The sequence below is a fragment of the Etheostoma cragini genome, chromosome 8, assembly GCF_013103735.1.
Source record: "Etheostoma cragini isolate CJK2018 chromosome 8, CSU_Ecrag_1.0, whole genome shotgun sequence".
Taxonomy (NCBI): Eukaryota; Metazoa; Chordata; class Actinopteri; order Perciformes; family Percidae; genus Etheostoma; species Etheostoma cragini.
The window spans coordinates 13,653,668-13,671,994 of NC_048414.1; the positions used below are offsets into that span (position 1 = coordinate 13,653,668).

Below are 18,327 nucleotides of genomic sequence, written 5' to 3' on the forward strand. Positions count from 1 at the left end.
GGAGGAGAAAGGGAAACAGAGGGAGGGGGTGAGGTATTTAAACGCCAGAGCAGGACAGCACAGGCGAAGCTCTGAACTCCCCCAGAGTGAAGGTAGGACAGGGAGAGGAAGCAGAAGGACAGAGCTCTACAGTTTTCCTGACAGCCAAGCCCACACACTCACACACATAAATATTGCAGATACAAACACACACAGACGCACCAACTCTCACACACGCACTTTTGGACTTTCAACTCATTTGTGGACAAGGCTGTCCTCTGGAACTCTACCTGTGCCTTCCTCGCTCCCACTCATCACTCTCCTCAACTCTTCACCCACCATCACTCCCTCAGTCCTTCGCTTGGTGAGGGCAGATGGCCATGGCGCGGGCCTCTCTCGGGGGTGCCTTAGGCTGTGCCCTGCTGGCCCTAGTCTTGGCGAGCAGCAGCATGGATTTCGGGGCGCCACATGCAAGCTTCTACCCTCGTTTTAACCCCTTCTTCTTCCTGTGCACCCACCACGGGGAGCTGGAGGGAGCTGGGGTGGCAGAAGGTGGGGGAGAGGTGCTACTAACCCTCCAAATTACAGGCAACCCCATAGCCTACACCCCTGGACAGGAGTACCAAGGTGAGCACACCCCCTACGGTGTCCTCTTTTTCTGTTTGCTACATGTTGAAGGGAATGGAAGCTATTTAAGCAAATTGTTTATATCAGTGTTGAATCGCATAGAAAAACAAAGATTGTTGATTTGATCTGATTGCAAATTTCACTTTGTGAAAATACAATGCATTTCTACAATTTAAAGTAGTTTACCTCTTGTGAAAACAATTATTTTGCAATTGTAGATGTTTTCCTGATGCATACACGTTGATGAAATGTGCTAAAATTGTTCTTATGCATAAAATACATTTTACATTTAAAGATATCAAAAAACAATTTCATGATCACACGCGTGTACGGTTTACTACATTTTACATTTTACTTGCAGGTGTTTGGCTTTGCACATGAGGCACGGCTGCGGCGTGTGCATACGGGAGTGTGCAGTTTGTGTGGGGTGGCTGTTGTTGGACACAAGCATTTATGTAACTAATAAGTAGTGATGCTGAGTGGGACTCCTGTTCAGTGCAGTGAGCAACCTTGGTGTTTTACTGAGCTGATCCTGATCCTGATGCTCCATGTGTAGGTGGTGTCTCCACAGGACTAACAGTGAGATCCCTCCAACTGAAAGAGAGAGAGAGAGTGCAGAAACTGCGAGCGCGAATGGACAAGCAGAGCACCATAGAAAGCTCTGACTCAGAAATAAAGACTTAGAAATCAGAAAACCATGCGTTGCATGTAAGTGGAGACAGATTAATGTCCCCTCTCCCACACTGATGTGCTGGCACCTGGTGCTGGAAAAATGATCTCCTCTGACCTCCCGAACATCATTGCTCAGTCACTCACTCTCATCACCCACTTAACACTGGGGACAGTGACCCACACGGGCCACCGCAGACACAGTAAGGTCACATTCCTATGCAGCTATCTTCTTCTCTAAGAGTTAAATATATACACATTTGACGCATATTACTGATTATATCTCACTTCCTAAATATACACACATTGCGTGTACATTGCCCATATATTTTCCTAACCCTGTCTTTGTTGTATTTTACCTAATTTGATATGGCCAACAATGGATTAATTACAATGTACAACGTGACCCTCTTGATTTCAAAAAGGATGTGTGCAGCAGAGTTTGTGTAATTGTATATAGAAAGAAAAGGATATGAGATGGACAGGAAAATAGAGGAGGAAGGGAGAGGAGTCTGGAAGAAGCGGTATTATCCTCTGTCTGAAAACAACAGCCCGGATCAACCCTTCAGTCAAGCACCTTTTAACTGGGGCCGGGATTGTAGGGAGAGCGGGTGGGAAGAGATTTAAATAACTAGCTGGTGGATGGGAGGGATAGAGCGAACAGAGAGGTTTAAATAATTAGCATTAGAAATGTGGTGGACTAGGAGGAGGGAGAGATTTAAATAGGGCCATGGCTGGGATCGGATGGAGTAGGGGGAGATTTAAATGACGATGAGAGGATTGAGCAGATAAGATACTAGCAGCGGGGCTCGCACGAAAGAATGACATGGTTCCAAGCTGCTCACTGATTTTCTCCGTCCCATGTTTTGGCACATGATGGCACCTCATTGTCACATTTCTGGGGTCTTGACTGAGTTTGGGGATTGAAGGATAGATGGCAAGTAAGCAAGTAAAATGTGGCTGGTGGTGTGCTTAGTTGTGCAGTCAGTTGTATATGTCTCTCATCCACCTTTCTCTCATCTTCTCAAACATTGATGGTTACATCATTCTTTACATGTTCTTACCACAGTCACTGCTAGACTCATTGTGGCAGGAATTGGGTGTTTTGAGGGCCACATATACAAGTACGTATACAGGGTGTTAGATAGGGTGGAAATGTATCCGCCTGCTTTGCTGAACGCAGAATGAAAGAAAAAGATAGAAATAGAGAAATAGTAAATCCCATCTTTAGGTGGTGAGAAGAAAAGGACAAGGGAATTGCTCATGCCATTTTATGTCTTCTGCGAAAGAGCTTTTGTATTTTTGCACGCTTCTTTTATTTGGTTTGATCTCAATAGGTTTTTTCTCATTGCTTGTTATGTGCTCTCTGGGCTTTAGTTTTGGATTACATTTGGTTTAATCTTCTAAAAGCAACGTGTGATCTAACCACTGAAAGAGCTGAATGTGGAAATGGTGGGCGGGAAGCATTAGAGAAGGGCTGTAGAAAAGAAAACTGAAGAAAGAGTGTGAAGGAAAAAGGTTGTTGGTGGAGAACTGGAAAGTATGAAAAAAAGAGATAGATGACCCCTTTTAAAAGAGACAGAAAGTGAGTATCTCAAAGAACCACCTCAGTATTTAGCCCAGGCCAGAGGAAGATTCTGTGTGGCCGATTTGTTGTACAGTAATTGGGTTTCTGACCTGACCTCACGGCTTCTCGCTTCTATGTTGCTTTTGAGTGATACGACCATGTGTGGGCAATGCAATTTGTGTGTGTGTGTGCGTGTGTTGTAGATGAGATTACTGTGTTTAGCTATCAGAATGAAATGACCAAGAGAGGTTGCGTTACTTTTTATGTGAAATGTTTGAGAGGGTGGGTGTGTTGGCAGGGTCATAGTGGACAAAATAAAAACAGAAATATTGTGGAGACACTCTGAACTGCTGGGAAACAGAACGAGGGGGAATGAAAAGATGTGTATGCTTGCATTCAGACCGTACGGTCAATCCTTGTACTAGATCAGTAGAGACCAAGTGTCACTCACACACACTCACATACTGCCCCCATACAGCCTTATCTTTCAGAAGAGAGAGAACAGCAAAAAGAAGTAAGGTCACACTAGGATTTAGGCCTGAACTCTAAATAATCAAACGGCCCTGTTGAACCACTTTTGCTGCCCAGGAAGCAGTTCTTTATTTCAGCAATGTCAACGCATTGTTTTTGTCTCGTATTCTTTCAACTGCTGTGGGAATGCAAGATGTTCTCCATACAGCAACCTCATGTTGATAGGAAGCAACATCAGAACACATAACCCAGAGCCCCATTCCTAAACACAGTCTATCAGAGACAGCTGGTTTTCTTTCTTGTTGTTTCTTGCCTTCTCTTCTTTGGAAACATTACACATTCAGTTTCACAGATTAACTACAGCGTTCAAGAAGGGATGGTAACACAGAAGTGGGAGAACAGGAAAAGGCTAAAATCCTCCAGACAGACAGTTTTTTTATCAGAAAACATTGTCTTTCTAGGAAAGCACATTGAATTAACATCATGATCAGAGGGGACATCAGTCTACTGTGTTATGCAGTATCATTAAAAAGCACAATAGAAAAGATTGGTGAGGAAATAGAATGGCAATGTGTTCTCTGCAAGTAAGTAAAGAATAAAAATGGTGGTGCATGAGTAGAAATTGGGCCAGTGAGATTGACTGAGGGCCTTTGTGTTTCGAGGAATTTGTAAAAAAAAATCTTTAAATTTCATTCTAAATTGTATTGATGCATGTGCACTTGTGATTAAGACTACAGTTGTGATTATCATGACAGTGGTTTCAAGAACACTATATATATGTATTTCTATAGAACACAGTGCTATGTCGGGTGTCAGTCAGGCTGTCGATTTTATGTTTATGGTATTTGAAATGTATGTGCTTGTATTCACTGTATGCTATTTGCATAACGTATAACGTTTGTGTGTGTGTTTCTACATGCGGGGTTGTTGATGTCAGTGTAAAGCACTGAATGAGCCACTCACACAAGTCACTGCTGAGGTAAGCAGGTTCAGGTAGGCAGTGTGGCTCTCCCTCTCACTATATTCATTGTTCCTACACACTACTGAAAGCCAAACAATATTCAATGGGCTTCAGTCAGTGTGTCTCTACCACACTGCCACAATAGAAAAACAGAAGGAGAAACAGTAGTGTGAGGGAAAGTGACAGAGGGTAAAACAAGAGAGCTGCTTAGAAAACTAGTTGACAGTACAGGCTGAAATGGCCATTGCTAATCTGTCAATGGTCTCCACAGCAGTCCGTGTTCCAAGGACCTTTTCATGTGCAAATGATCGAAGAGGCCCGAGAAACAATCAACATTTCAAGGAGATTTGGATGTTGCCACTAAATGACATTCTTAATGGGAACTTGGAGATAAATTCATCCCCACAAAATGCCATCAGCCCTTCCCATGATAACCTCAGATTAGACATTGGGAATTACTTCAGCAGCTCTCCCGCCAACCACCACAAACAACTCATTGTGCCTTACAAACGGAAAGAGGCCATTATCTATCTGCAAAGTTGATTACTTGTCGTGGTTGTGGGAGTTTTTTCTGCGAGTGTGCTGTTGACCGATGTCTGTAGAACAACAGACGCCAGTCATGTCGAAGGGAAGGTCACATGCAAAAGGCCCCAGTAAGGCTGTAGGAAAGCAGATATTATCTTACCATAAACAAAGTCATATCAGTAAAGGCACAGCGAGACACCATGGAAACACAAGGCCCATCTTTAAGTTCTCACAAACTGACAGTTGTCTTTGTCTTTGGACTGAATGCCATAATGGCATCAATCTGCAGTGATTTCAGCAGACCGTCGGATGTCATCATCACCTTCTGCAGCACTTAACCTCTAGGGACCCTTAAGGGTCTGCTTTCTGACCTCTGACCACTTATTGTCAGTGTTGCATTGCCTGGAGCTCTGTTCCTATGGAGTGATTAGATTTGGCTGGTGTTCCTACTTTTCATGTCCACCAGTCTAGTGCTCATTATGTCTCCATTTAGCTTAACATTAGCATTTCATATTTATCTATTTAAAAGACCAAGAAAACTCTTAAGTATTTCTCACGGTACAGTAGGCAATGGTCAGTGGACCATCAAAAGACTGGCCTAGTTTTTATGGAGACATCCGGTTTAGGGGCACAGGGACATTGAAGAAGAAGATAAGAGGTGAGGAAAGAGTACAGAGTATAGGGGCTAACAAAGCAAGACCAAGCAAGATGCAGATAACACTAGCAATTTTTGTATAACTTTCAAATGGTCCAAACCTGTGCATTCATTAGCTTCCCAGCTCCTCAGCCTCTCTGCCTCCTGCTGCTTTGTCTGAATAGGTCACTTCACTGAGTAGATAGAAGTGTGTCAAGTGTATTACTGTTTGTATGGGCATGCTGGTTGTGTTTGGGTGTTCTGTCTTTGTGAACAGTGAATGATGAACCATTTAAAGAGCATTGTATTCACTGAGATATGCCAGTTTCTTTTATATAAAGGAGCAGATGGGCAAGAAATGAGAATGGATATTCATTGGGAATCTTGCCTTTGTCACACATGCACGCTTGGCCGTGCACACAGCACTCAGCTCGTAGTGGGTGATCCATCATGACACGGAGACAGGTCAGATGTTACGCTGGCTAAACACAAATGTCCTGATCAGCAGGCTATTACAGTGCTTTGTGTTGATGTTACAACAGGATATAACATGATAACAGAAGGTTCCTATTTTCCTCTTGTCAGGTGCTAAATGGTTGTATCACCGGAACATGCAAGCTATTATTACATACTGTACTAATACTACGGCAAACTTGCAGTCACATGCACATATTTGATCTGTCTCTGCCTTTTTATTTATCATACAGCAGCAATGAGCTGCAGCAGCTCTGGAGAATTTGAAGCAGAGATAGTTGAGATGGCCCAGATGCCACCTATACCACTACATTTGTGGAAAATTGATTTGTTGCATCAGAGCATGGAGAATCACCTCAGATAACAGTGACATTGTTAGCCTTTGCCAGGCTGGTGCCAGAGTGATGCCAGCATGGTGCCAGGTGTGGTAGAAAGAGCTAAAAATGAAGTCAGTGAGTGGATAACTGCCAGGCAGCGGTGAGTGCCCGTGCCAGTCTTATCTGCAAGCGTCACAGAGCTGTTACGTTTTTATTTTCAATTTCCTCGGCGACACATTTTCCAGCCAAAACATGAAAGCTCTTAACATGCAAATGTGAGATGTGTTTTCAGTAACTTTCATGAGTGGGCAGATGAGTGGGCATAAGTATTTTCAGGATGTTGGAGTGTGTGCTTACCTTTTGGGGATTTGCCCAATTTGTAGTGACTCTCTGTTGATAATACAAACTGGGGTGAACAGATGCTAGATTCTTGTTATTCTAGTATGTTCTTGCTTGCTGTGTTTCCCTTGTTTCACTTTCTAGTATCTGGAGGTTTACGTTTTAGACAGCAGAAGAACTAACAAAGATTCAATTTCTGGCACCTAGACTAAAAGTAATGGAAGAAGCTTCTGGCCAACTCCATTGGTTGCAAATAGTATCCTTGGAATATGACAGTACTTCTCACTTGATTTATTACCTTAATAAACATTTGAATAATGAGTTTATTATATGCTCCATCACTGCTTTCAAGTCTTCTTCAACGTGATATTCTTTTTGTAAATGATGGTCCTATTTATTTCAAAATTGATTATAAATTTAGGATGTTTAGGATTTTCTGTATTACAGTACATGCAGAGGAATGGCACCAGTATCCACTGGTCAACCTTTTATTTTAGAAGAGTTGAAAATCTGCTACTTTCCCCTTTAGCGTTTAGCTTAACACAGTACCATTGCAACCTTAAACAACAATGGCTTGGCCGCGTCACCCCCCCCAGCACCACCCTCTCATCAAAATTCTTCCGGCTGCAAAAACACCGCTTGTATCACCAAATTCCTGGCTTCAAAGCGGCTGTCCACAAACCAATAGGTGACTTCATGGGTGCTGGGTCCACTATTTTTCTATGTCCTGGCACAACTTTAGCCACATGTAAACCAGCCAAAATATGACAGTGACAGAATGAGTTTTCCACACTTGAAGAATAAAGCAAACAGAACACCAGCTTACAGAGCCCACACAACATACTCTACACCCTGAGGCTGACGATGAATCCAAACTGCACTGTTTTTACCGCCTAACTTAAAAAAAACCAAGGGAAGCAACCTTCTACAGTCTATTTATTATTAATTATAAATTATTTTATAATGGCATGTAACATTTTCCATCCTTTCCTCTTTGATGTTTACTTTTAACTTACAAACAGGTTTTACACATAATTACAATGTTAATTTTAATCACAGAAAACCCAAACACTAGGTCTACATATAATATTAAGGGCTCTGTGTGTCTATGCAAACTCATGCTAATGTCCTCATCCCAATCTACCTCATAACAATGGACCAGTGTTCATTCTCCTTAAGGAGTACCAAGTGGCTCTAAGCCGGATTTTGAAAAGTGATGGATCCTTTTTAAACCTTTCTTCCCTCCTCCCTATCCTTGGGACTGGACGTGTTGTTCTCATGGGGTGGTTTCCCAGCCGTTGTTGATTAGCGTGTCAGCTTTGCCGATGGCCTCTTCCTTTTAGAGAATGAAGCTCCTGTTGGAGGATTGTGTACCTCCTCCTCCTTCTTCTCCTCCTCTTGCTCTGGATCCTCCTCCTGGCGACTTCATTGAGAGAGCTGTAATCCCTGCTTGGGGGGCAGTGTGTCGTCTGTGCTGATAGCATTCAGAGGGCCTTGTAGCGCTCCAATGGACCCACTACAGAGGAGGCGGCATGGTGCAACTGGCTGGGTGCTGGGCACATGGCGCGTGGCACAGGCGGATTAGCCCCAGCTCTACCCCCCATTCAGCTCCAGCCTCCTTCAAACAGCCAGACCCATTCTGCCCAGAGAGACACGGCAGGCTGTCAGAGGCAGATTACACATCCGCGGACATGCACAAACTCACACATATTGCTGCCGAAAGTGACAGCATCGTTGAGGGGGTTAGTGTTTACAGGGCCCATGAAAATACTTCATTCCCCTAATGCTCTGTCATGAAATCCCACATATCAAGCCTCATACACCCAGCCCCCACAGGTCTACATGTCATCAGTGAGCTCTGACTCAGGATTAGAACAACCATAGAGTTTCATCCAGTTGATTAAAATAAAGATTATTACATTTATCTTGCTTTTGGATTCATCAGGAAGATTTGTGAATAGCAAACTTGCCTTTGGCTTTCACACGTTGACAACAAATTTAAAAAAGAGTCCTTTCCTACCAAGCAGGATCCAGATGAGCAGCATGTCTGTGGCCATCCAATGTAAAGGACAGTTTTCCTCTCTCTTTGGCAACTTCTGTCCTTGGCTTCTTTTTCTTAAAAAAATGAACATGTAGTTGGGAACGTGTCGGTCACCTGCACCTAACTGCACTAACTTTCACAGGGACCAAGAACATAAAGTGAGACTAGCTCCAGCATTTACGGTACCTCAGCCTTCCCTGTCAGTCATGCCAGTGACAATAGATAAAACAGTCTTTTTTTTTTATTTCATCCGTTTTGATCTTTCAGTGAAATTGCTAGGATACGGTGTTTAAGGTTTAGATTAAGTACGTATCAAGTGTAGCAAACACTAATAAAGAAACCCTAAAGCTAGTATACCTCTAATAAGATACTGGGACATTTGTGGCCAGTTGCAGTTGACTGTGTACTTGGGGCTGCGAATGAGGCCTGGCCAAGGTTTAAACAAGAACATCACAACGTCTTTGTCAGTGACTCAACACATTTGTACATGTGTACTTGGCATAACAGCAGAGGATACAAATTGATAGTCATTGAGTGATCCTTGCTATTGAGTGAAGGCCGAGGTGTGAGGTGCAGGTTGAGGCAGAAAAAGGATGAGGATGAGTGAAGGGTGATGGAGGGAGCGTGACAGTGTTAATTACTGCAATGAGTGCATTCTTACCAAGCTGAGCTGGTAGTGATTAAGACTGGATGGCAAGGGAAATGCTCCCCATTGATCCACTGCCAGTAGAGACCATCTAGTCTTTCATTACTGCAACCAGCTTGTTAATTAAAGATCAATCTTTTCCCTCTTCACTGTAAAGCCCTCCACCACACCACTGTGTCACTCTCCTTCCACCCTAACATTCATACCCAAAAGCAATGGAGGCACATCAGACTTTGACTAATGTCAGTACTTTTTCACTTAGTTGGCCATAATCTGTGGTTTTCACGCCAAGACAGAGCAGGGAGCGGAGAGCAAAATAATGTGGCACAATATCCTGCCTTCCTCTCCAGCTCCCAGGACGTCTTTCAGTTCTGTAAAGAATTTGCCAAACTCTAGTATTGCTTCAAGATTGAGGACTGAATTCAAATTTACTTACTGAATAGAAGTTATCATGTTGTCTTTCAACTACTTTAAGCCCATGAAGACGACTAAGAGGAGGGCAGGTGCACCTGGTGCTAACTTAATCACTTATTCTCTTTCATCTCATGAACCTTAGTGAGCTTGGAATAAGCAAGGTTGAACAAGGATGGAAATTCAGCTAAACAAAAAGCAGGACTGTATAAAAATAGCTCCAATACATTGACATTTATTTATATTGGTCTATTTGTTTTCTTGTATTTGAGGAGAGATATACATTGTGTCACCCAAAACAGCCCATCTCAATTAAAAAAATAATGGACTAGATTATTTCTATATTTTGACTCCAGTACAGGTGGGCAGGCTTTCAAGCTGTTTTCTCATGTACAGCACACCTGTCAGTTCTGCAGTAGCCACAAATCAATCTATGATTTTGCCCACTTGATTATTAGCATATAGTATATAAAATTGCAATAAATAGCAAATTAACTTCATGCTAAAACAACTCAAATTTGACACACCTTGAATTTTAAATGGTTGTAATGGCATTCTTTTTCGGGAGAATGGTATGTTGTAGAAAAGACAAAATTGAGAAGGAAGAATACTTGATTGTGGTCTTGGTCAACATAGAAATTGATTAAAGTCAGTCAAATCTTGTTGTGCTTGTATTTGTAATGGACTTCATTAGGTTTCAGAAATGATCAACAGGTTAGAGAGTGAAAAATAACCTTTTATTATTAAAAGGTTGTTTTTCACGCTTCCGTCCATGCATGGATCTATCACTTTGCTTCTTTTATTGATGTAAAGGCATGCAAACTGGATTATGACAGAGGTCATTTGGTGCTCACTCATACACTGTATTAAGATGTTGGATTTGATTGCCTGTGGCACAAATTTCTAAAATGGAGATGGCATGGAGAACTTTGATGCTTTAAATTCTTAGCACCTTGGCTATTGTGCTGTAGACCTCCAGCTATTAGGTTAGTGCAGCTGGCATTGGCCAATTAAGATTATTCAATCATTTGTTTTGCATTTTTATTATTGTTAAGAATAGGGATGTCCCAATCCCAACGTAAGTATTGAATCAGAGCTGATATGATTTCAACAGGAAGCCACACTTTCAGACGACATCGGAGTTAAACACAAGAAGAAAATAAAAGATTGAATATTAAGCACAAGAGGCGTCACTAAGTTTATTTTTATTTTATTTGGGGGGGGGGGTTGCTGGGATCCTAAAGACAACTGTTTTGGTGTTGAGAAAATACAAATTTGCTGCATTAAGTTAAATGTATTAAGCTTAAGACATACACCATATTGGAAAAATCTGACATTGCTATATTTTTTTCCCCTTTGATGTGTATTGCAATATGAAAACAAAAAAAGTAATTTTCAAAAGATGACACAAAGAGCTCTATTTGGAAATAATAAATCATTCTAGACTACTGCGGTGAATTTGTAGGGGAGTGCATCTACAAATAAGAAAGAACTGACTAACGTTACTCGTCTAAAGTGGTTTTGGAGAAATAAATTAGGTTGAAATACACTGGTTGACTAGCATAAAACCATTGTATTCATATAATACCGTAATGACAGTGACTGCGTGTTGCTTCCTCTAAATTTTAGGTTGTGTTTGACTAGTGGGGCCAGCTCGTTAGTTTGATAAATTGATCAGACCTCCATGGCACTCGCGCCAGCATTCAAACTCAGTGTATCCAAGAACAATTAAATCAGTGTAAATGACATCAGATCAGACACAGACTTCTGTTGTAGAGTGGTGTTACGTTTCCAGCCTTGCGGCTCCAAACTGTAACGTTAGGTGGGACAGACGGACCCCTTGTTTCTTTAGGCGAACTATATTAGCTTTAGCCTGGCTGGTAGCAGAATGGCCAGGAGATGTTGTGATTATGTTTCAGTAATCCAGTGATTTAGTTTAGCAAACAAATAACACTGACCTGTAGCTGTACTGTTGCTTCACTGACTACCCATCGAAAACTATGTGCATCACTGTCAGCGGCAGCTGATGCCCAGGGTACTTTTCTACACACTGAGAGCCTCACTTCACATGACAAATCCCGTTGGACTAATGTCACATACACATGTTGCCCACATGGCTACCTGTCTTAAAGGGGAAGGGTCGGATGGTAATCCTGTAAAAGGACAACGGTGAAAGTTTACTTCTCTATCAAGCAGCTAAAAGATTTAGCGTCAACATCGCAACGTCCTGTGTTGTGACTGTTGCGCACATTGCAAAGTCGATGCTAAAACACAATATCGTTAAGCCCTATTAAGACATATTCAAGTTACTTTGTTTATTAAGTTATTTTTGTAAACAATAAACTGTGTGCAGCTCTATTATCTGAGCAAATACAAGTATTGGACCGGACTTGGTGTCGGCAGATATTAAATACTATATAAAAAAAATTGGATCGGGGTCCAACAAAGCTGATCGGGACATCCCTAGTTAAGAACTCTACTGATCCCCTTTCTGTATGCCATTTTGAAGAACTTCTTTAATTATTTCTAAATTAAATTTATCCTGTGGCTAGGTAGGTCAAACTTTGCCGACATGATCATTTCCCTCTGTGTCTGTGCAAAGCCCTGTTCATCCTTGTCCAAAGTCTCAAGGTCTTGCTCAGACAGATGTCTTCCAGTCATGGCTCCCCCAGTTGAGAAGCAGTTTGGGGAGGGCTGCTGTGGTTTCTGGGAGTCAGGAGGTGGGGGACAGACCAGCTGTGGAAAGGGAGATGAAGGGTCACTTAGGCTAAGCAGCCTGGTGTCCCTGAAAGGGACATATCAGCCACTGGGGTTATATAGACTGTGGTTGACTGCTTGGCCTCATTAACTACTTCCTGTTTCCTATCAGGGCAGCTCCCGATAGAGTAGGTGAAATGGAAAGGGAGTTATGCAATAGTGTTGGTCCATGTCCAATGTCTGAATTTGTCTATGTGTACTTTCACAGCTGGCCTGCTGGTTGGCTCTGTGTGTTTGAGTGTGTTAGACGTGTGGATGGAAGTGTCATTGAGCTTGCCATAGATTTAAAAATATATACATATTCAATCTTGTAGTGCATGTTTGTGGTCATGTGTTGTGCGTCTCTGCCCTGTGTAAGGCTTGTGGTTCGGGTAAGACACAGACCACAAGACCAGTTATCCCAGTTTTTGAGGCTGACTGGGCTTTTAGTGTTTTCCTACATTCTTTTGATTTTGTCTCGGGAAGGCAAAGCTATACGCATTGACTTTCCTCTATGTGTAACCTGCAGATTGGTTATGTTCTAATGTTAATCACCTTGACTTTTAATTGTGCATTGGCATGTTCATATGCAATGTTTATATATTCATATATAATAAAATTAGCAAAGGAAGGCGCTTCGTTTGTCAGGGCTGGCTGGCTGAAGCCTTTTCTCTGTCTGCAGAACACATGGTGTTGATCATAAAGGACAGCTCACACTCCAGTCCTGGCAGGCACCAAGCGACAGAGGGAAAGAATCATGGTGTTCCTTAACCTTATTACAATGTAACCCTTTACAACAATCACCAATTATGCATGATATTCCAGTTATGCTGAATGTTTTGTACATCTTCTCATAAGATGTCTTTAATGAGTTTTCATGCAGTATTCTGTTGCTCTCTGCTTCAAGATCTCGGATCTTTTTTTATCCAGTTGTCTTTTTGTCTTATATATATATAGTACATTATTACAATTTCTTGTCTCATCAAGATTTCAAGAAGGTCCATATGACCGAACTGCATGAGGCCTCTGTACAATGAACCAATGAATAATGTTAAAAGCCAAGAGAGAGGATTTGCTATCAAAGCCACTCACAGGTGTAGAGAATAGCCTTTGAGCTGTCAGAACGTGATAAGCTTCTTCTGAACATGCAATGTTCAGTTAGAAACTATAAAGAACTGTTCTGTCATAGCTGATTTGGTCTTGTTGATTAGTGGAGTGGGGTTGTATCGTCCTTGTAATCAAATGTATCTACATTTATAGTACATTGTATGCATGCATGTGTAGGTTACCTGCTGATTATGTGCAAAGGGTGCTACCCCGGAAATCATAATAAAAGGAAAGAAAAAGCATAAAAACAACTATACTCTGCAGTAAGGATGTCACGAGAACAGTACTTTGCTACCTATTCACTACCAACATTCCTAAAACGTGACGGTACATGTTTTTCCGCAGTAGCGCAGGTACCTTTGGTAACGAAGTAACCAAGGTTGCAATTCTCCACAAGTAGTAATGAAGAAGAACGCCTACAAACACATTGGAAACAAAAGATTGCTAATATGGAAATACTTTGCATTCGAGGCGGATGACCACGTACATATAATTGATTCTCTGAAGCCGATGTTCCAAACAATACCATTTGTTTATTTCACACAAAGTGAGGAAACACTTAAATTTGGCATAGGTCAGTGAGTTTCACGTCAAATTAACATCATATACAAACAGTAAAACCTCTAGTCCATACCCTGAAATTTAGATCCTTTATGTTTGTTTGAGGCAGTTGGCATTGATTCTGTGAAACCAACTAACATTATGCTCCATGTAATGTTTGCGATAGCCATTTATTTATGCACAACACTAACGCATTGCAAAGTTATTAACTACCATGGGCTACCATGCATCGCCATTTATTGTTTCGTGTCCTGTCAGACATACAATATGTAGCAGAATATAGGCTAATGTCATTGGATTTAACAGTTAATGAAATGTTAATGGTTTTAATAAATCTTTTCGGCCTGCCACCATATGAATGAATTTAAACTTAATGTTTGCATTCAGAGTACAAGGTGCGTGCCTGTTTATAAGTGCACCTTAGCACCTGTGGCTTCCACTGTTCTATTAGTCATTATCAGACACTATGTTTGATAACTAAAATATCTCTCCCTCCCACTCTCTTTTCGCCAATATCAGCCAGAGGAGGATGTCCACTAGGAGAGTACAGTTATAAAAGTGATGAAGATTTTGTAATTGATTTGTCGTGTAATAGTTTCATTTGATTTATTATTTGAAGGCTACGTGCCACTATTGTTGTGTTTTTATAATATTCATTTATATTCATATTTATACATTTATAAATATTTATTAAACATCTTTTTTGATTGCTTTTTTATTATGTGACTGTTGCAACTGTTGTGTTTTTTATGATCCTAAAATGTTTAAATAAGGGAATTAGCGTTTAAGTATTGTTGTTGTTTTATTTAAATTTTTAACATAACATGGTATCGACTTTGGTTTTGAGTATCGTGTCCTTTTGGTGGTATTGGGACAGACTACTAGATTTTTGGTATTGTGACATCCCTACTCTGAAGATTTAGGACTTATAAACTGAGGCTTCTTTTTGCATAGAATAACTTAAACACCTATGCTTTCTTGTGTTCAAGCATGTGACTTACAGGCTCATATGAATGTAAACAGACTCACACATACATTGCATGGTATGAGAGCAGCACAATGAAGTGTGATTCTGAAGCACATTTTGTGTGAGGAACAGGATGTTTGTGACAGAACTGCTTCTTCACTCCAGTTTTTGTCCATGGCTGTTGTCCCCTACTTGGTTAACAGAGTACAACCTTGACAGAGCAAATTGGACCAAGAACAAGAATAGGCTACACATAATAATCTCTGGGAGAGATCATGAAAGGACCTGTAAACTGGTCCCAAGCGTGAAATTAACACCCGCCCACCCGCCAAATGCTGGTGAATTTTGCAATTGGCGGGTAACTCTGTCAATCTACCCGCCACGTTGGCAGGTAGCCAATGAGAATTGAGTGATTCAGACGCGTAACTATTGGTAAGCAAGGTACGCAGTTGCTTACAGGCCCGGACCAATCAGGGGCCTGCATCACTGGAAGACATTGATTGACAGCCGGGGCCCCCTATCGCATTTTCATTACTCGCAACAATCCCAGCAGGCCCACGTTGAGCCACTGATCAATCAGTAGTGAGAACGAGTCAAATTAATTTCCTTGTTTCTGATATGAAGACGAGACGTGTGTGACTAAAAAATCTCACCAACAAAATGTACAGCAAAAGACTACCTGTCAACCTGGAGACATTTCAACATCAAGGTACGCTGTAACGTTTTTTTCACTATAAAGTTGCTGAAAGTTGCTGCTGTTTCAATCCTGTTGGCTAGCTGCAGCAGGTGGGGCTGCTGCTCTGTTCCGTTCCCTCCGCCCCGTGACTGACGCACACACACACATGGTGGATGCAGGAAAAACCGCAGATGAGATGTTCATGATTAGCAAAATTGAAGACAGCTACATTATTCAAGGTGCAATGATAAGTTAAAGTCCAATAAGTACTGTGGGGCTCAAAGGTTAGGGCACGCCAGGTAAAAATTTGTATTAATGTGCATAAAGAAGTCAAGTAAAGATGGAAAAATCTTCCAAAAAATGGCATCTGCAAAAGTTTGGGCACCTAGCAAAGTTTATAGCATGCACCTCCCCCTTTGGAAAGCTGAGAGCTGACAGTGTGCTGGCTTGTTCTCAATCATCGTCTGGAAAGACCAAGTGATGTCAATCTTAAGGTTTTAAATGCCCAAAATCATCTGACCTTGCCCCAACAATAAGCACCATGGGTTCTTCTAAGCAGTTGAAACTGAAAATAGTTGACACTCACAAAGCAGGAGAAGGCCATAAGAAGATAGCAAAGCATTTTCAGATGCCAATATCCTCTGTTTGGAAAATAATTAAGAAATGGCAGTCATCAGGAACAGTAGATGTTAAAGTAAGATCTGTAAGACCAAGAAAAATATCAGACAGAACAGCTCGCAGGAGTGTGAGAAAAGCAAGACCGAACCCACGTTTAACTCCACGATCCATCCAGAAAGACCTGACAGACACTAGATTTGTGGTACACCATTCCTCTATAAAGAGATACTCGTACAGATATGGTCTTCATGGAAGAGTCACCAGAAGAAAACCTCTTCTACGTCCTCACCCCAAAAATCAGCGTTTGAAGTTTGCAAATGAACATATAAACAAGCCAGATGCATTGTGGAAGCAAGTTCTGTGGACCGATGAGGTTAAAATAGAACTTTTTGGCCTGAATGAGTAAAGGTACATTAATGGAAGAAAGGGCACAGAATTTAATGAAAAGAACCTCTGCCCAACTGTTATGCACGGGGGTCGATCAATCGTGCTTTTGGGTTTTATTGCAGCCAGTGGCACAGGGAACATTTCACGAGTAGAAGGAAAAATGGATTCAATAAAATTCCAGCAAATTTTGGACGCTAACTTGATGCCATCTGTGAAAAAGCTGAAGTTAAAGACAGGTTGGCTTCTCAAAATTCACGGTGGATTATATCAAGAGGCGTAAACTGAATGTTTTGCCATGGCCTTCACAATCTCCTGACCTTGACATAATTGAAAGTCTATGGATAGACCTTAAAAGAGCAGTGCGTGACAGACAGATGAGAAATCTCAAAGAACTGGAAGACTTATGTAAGGACGAATGGGCAAAGATACCTTAAACAAGAATTGTGTGTACATATTATACAAATGTCAAATCTGTCATTTGATGCCTTTTGGAGAGTTTTCCATCTTTTCTTGGCTTCTTTATGTACATTAATACAGATTTTTACCTGGGGTGCCCAAACTTTTGAGCCCAATTGTACTTTATCAAGCTGTATGATTGTGTGTCCCTACTTCATGCAAATTTTGGAGATGTTGCTGTTAAGCAGACCTGTAGAAGCTCAGTGGCCGCTAGGTTGTCTATGATCTAGTGTTTCACAGCAGCAGATGGCAGTGCCAGCAGGCCAGGGTGGTGCCAGAGGGTTACGCAATGGAATGATGCCTCTTAGACCTGACTGGAACACCACATGACACATATATGTGCAGAAACACACTTCCCACACAATCTTCTGAATCTGTAAAGAGACATTCATACTTACGAGATTCACTTTATCTGCATCTTCTTGGACTTGTGGTTAGTTTAAAGGACCAGTATTTAACTTCCTGAAAGAGAGGAATTAGCAGCATATCCTTTATGGTATCATGCTCAGGTGACTGACAGTTTGAACCATTTCAGGAAGCTCAGAGTGAAGTGGCACCCCAACATTGGCATGGCCACGGAGACAGATGGAACTAAAGCTTCCCCATGGTCTGGCTTCCATTTCCTGGTCCTCACTGGGGCACGTTTGTGTCTGCTAGTGGGATATGGGTCAGATGGTCGGCTATCTTTATCCAGATTGTTGCCAGGAAAACCTCCCTCCATTTGGAAACAAAAAGGGCATCCTCTTGGTTCACTTGGGGAAATAAAAGTGGTTTCATTGATAATACTTTCTGTTACAGTAGATGTTTTTGCAATGTCTTATATTATATTGTGTCTGTGGTACAAGTAAGTGCTACCAGATAAAATCTTGTCAGAACCTTGTTGGAGCCATGTCTTTCCAGCCTTAGAGAGTTTCTAAATGTTTTTCCGTAACTTGTTTAAGTAAAGTAAAGGTTATGAATGTGGGTGTGGTGATGACTGCTGAGCAGAAAGGAGCTGTTCAGGCCATGCCAACCATTTGGCGACTGAAATGCGAGTGGACAAGGCTGCAACGTAAATCTGGTCTTGTCTCAGAGCTCCCACACTTCAAGCTCCCGCCTTGTCCCTCGCTCTGCTGTTTTCTAAGAATGAGCTCATGACACCGAGCGTTGACAACCACA

General features: G+C 41.6%; 1 protein-coding gene across 2 annotated transcripts in view; it reads left to right on the forward strand.

Annotated features, from left to right (window-relative positions):
- Positions 1–353: 353 nt before the first annotated feature.
- The window catches only part of reln (reelin), a 97,747-nt gene continuing 79,773 nt past the window's right edge, over positions 354–18,327 (forward strand). For both annotated transcript variants that reach the window (XM_034880319.1, XM_034880320.1), the window contains exon 1: positions 354–606. In XM_034880319.1, coding sequence (XP_034736210.1) covers positions 354–606 — 253 coding nt within the window. The remainder of the gene's footprint in view (positions 607–18,327) is intronic.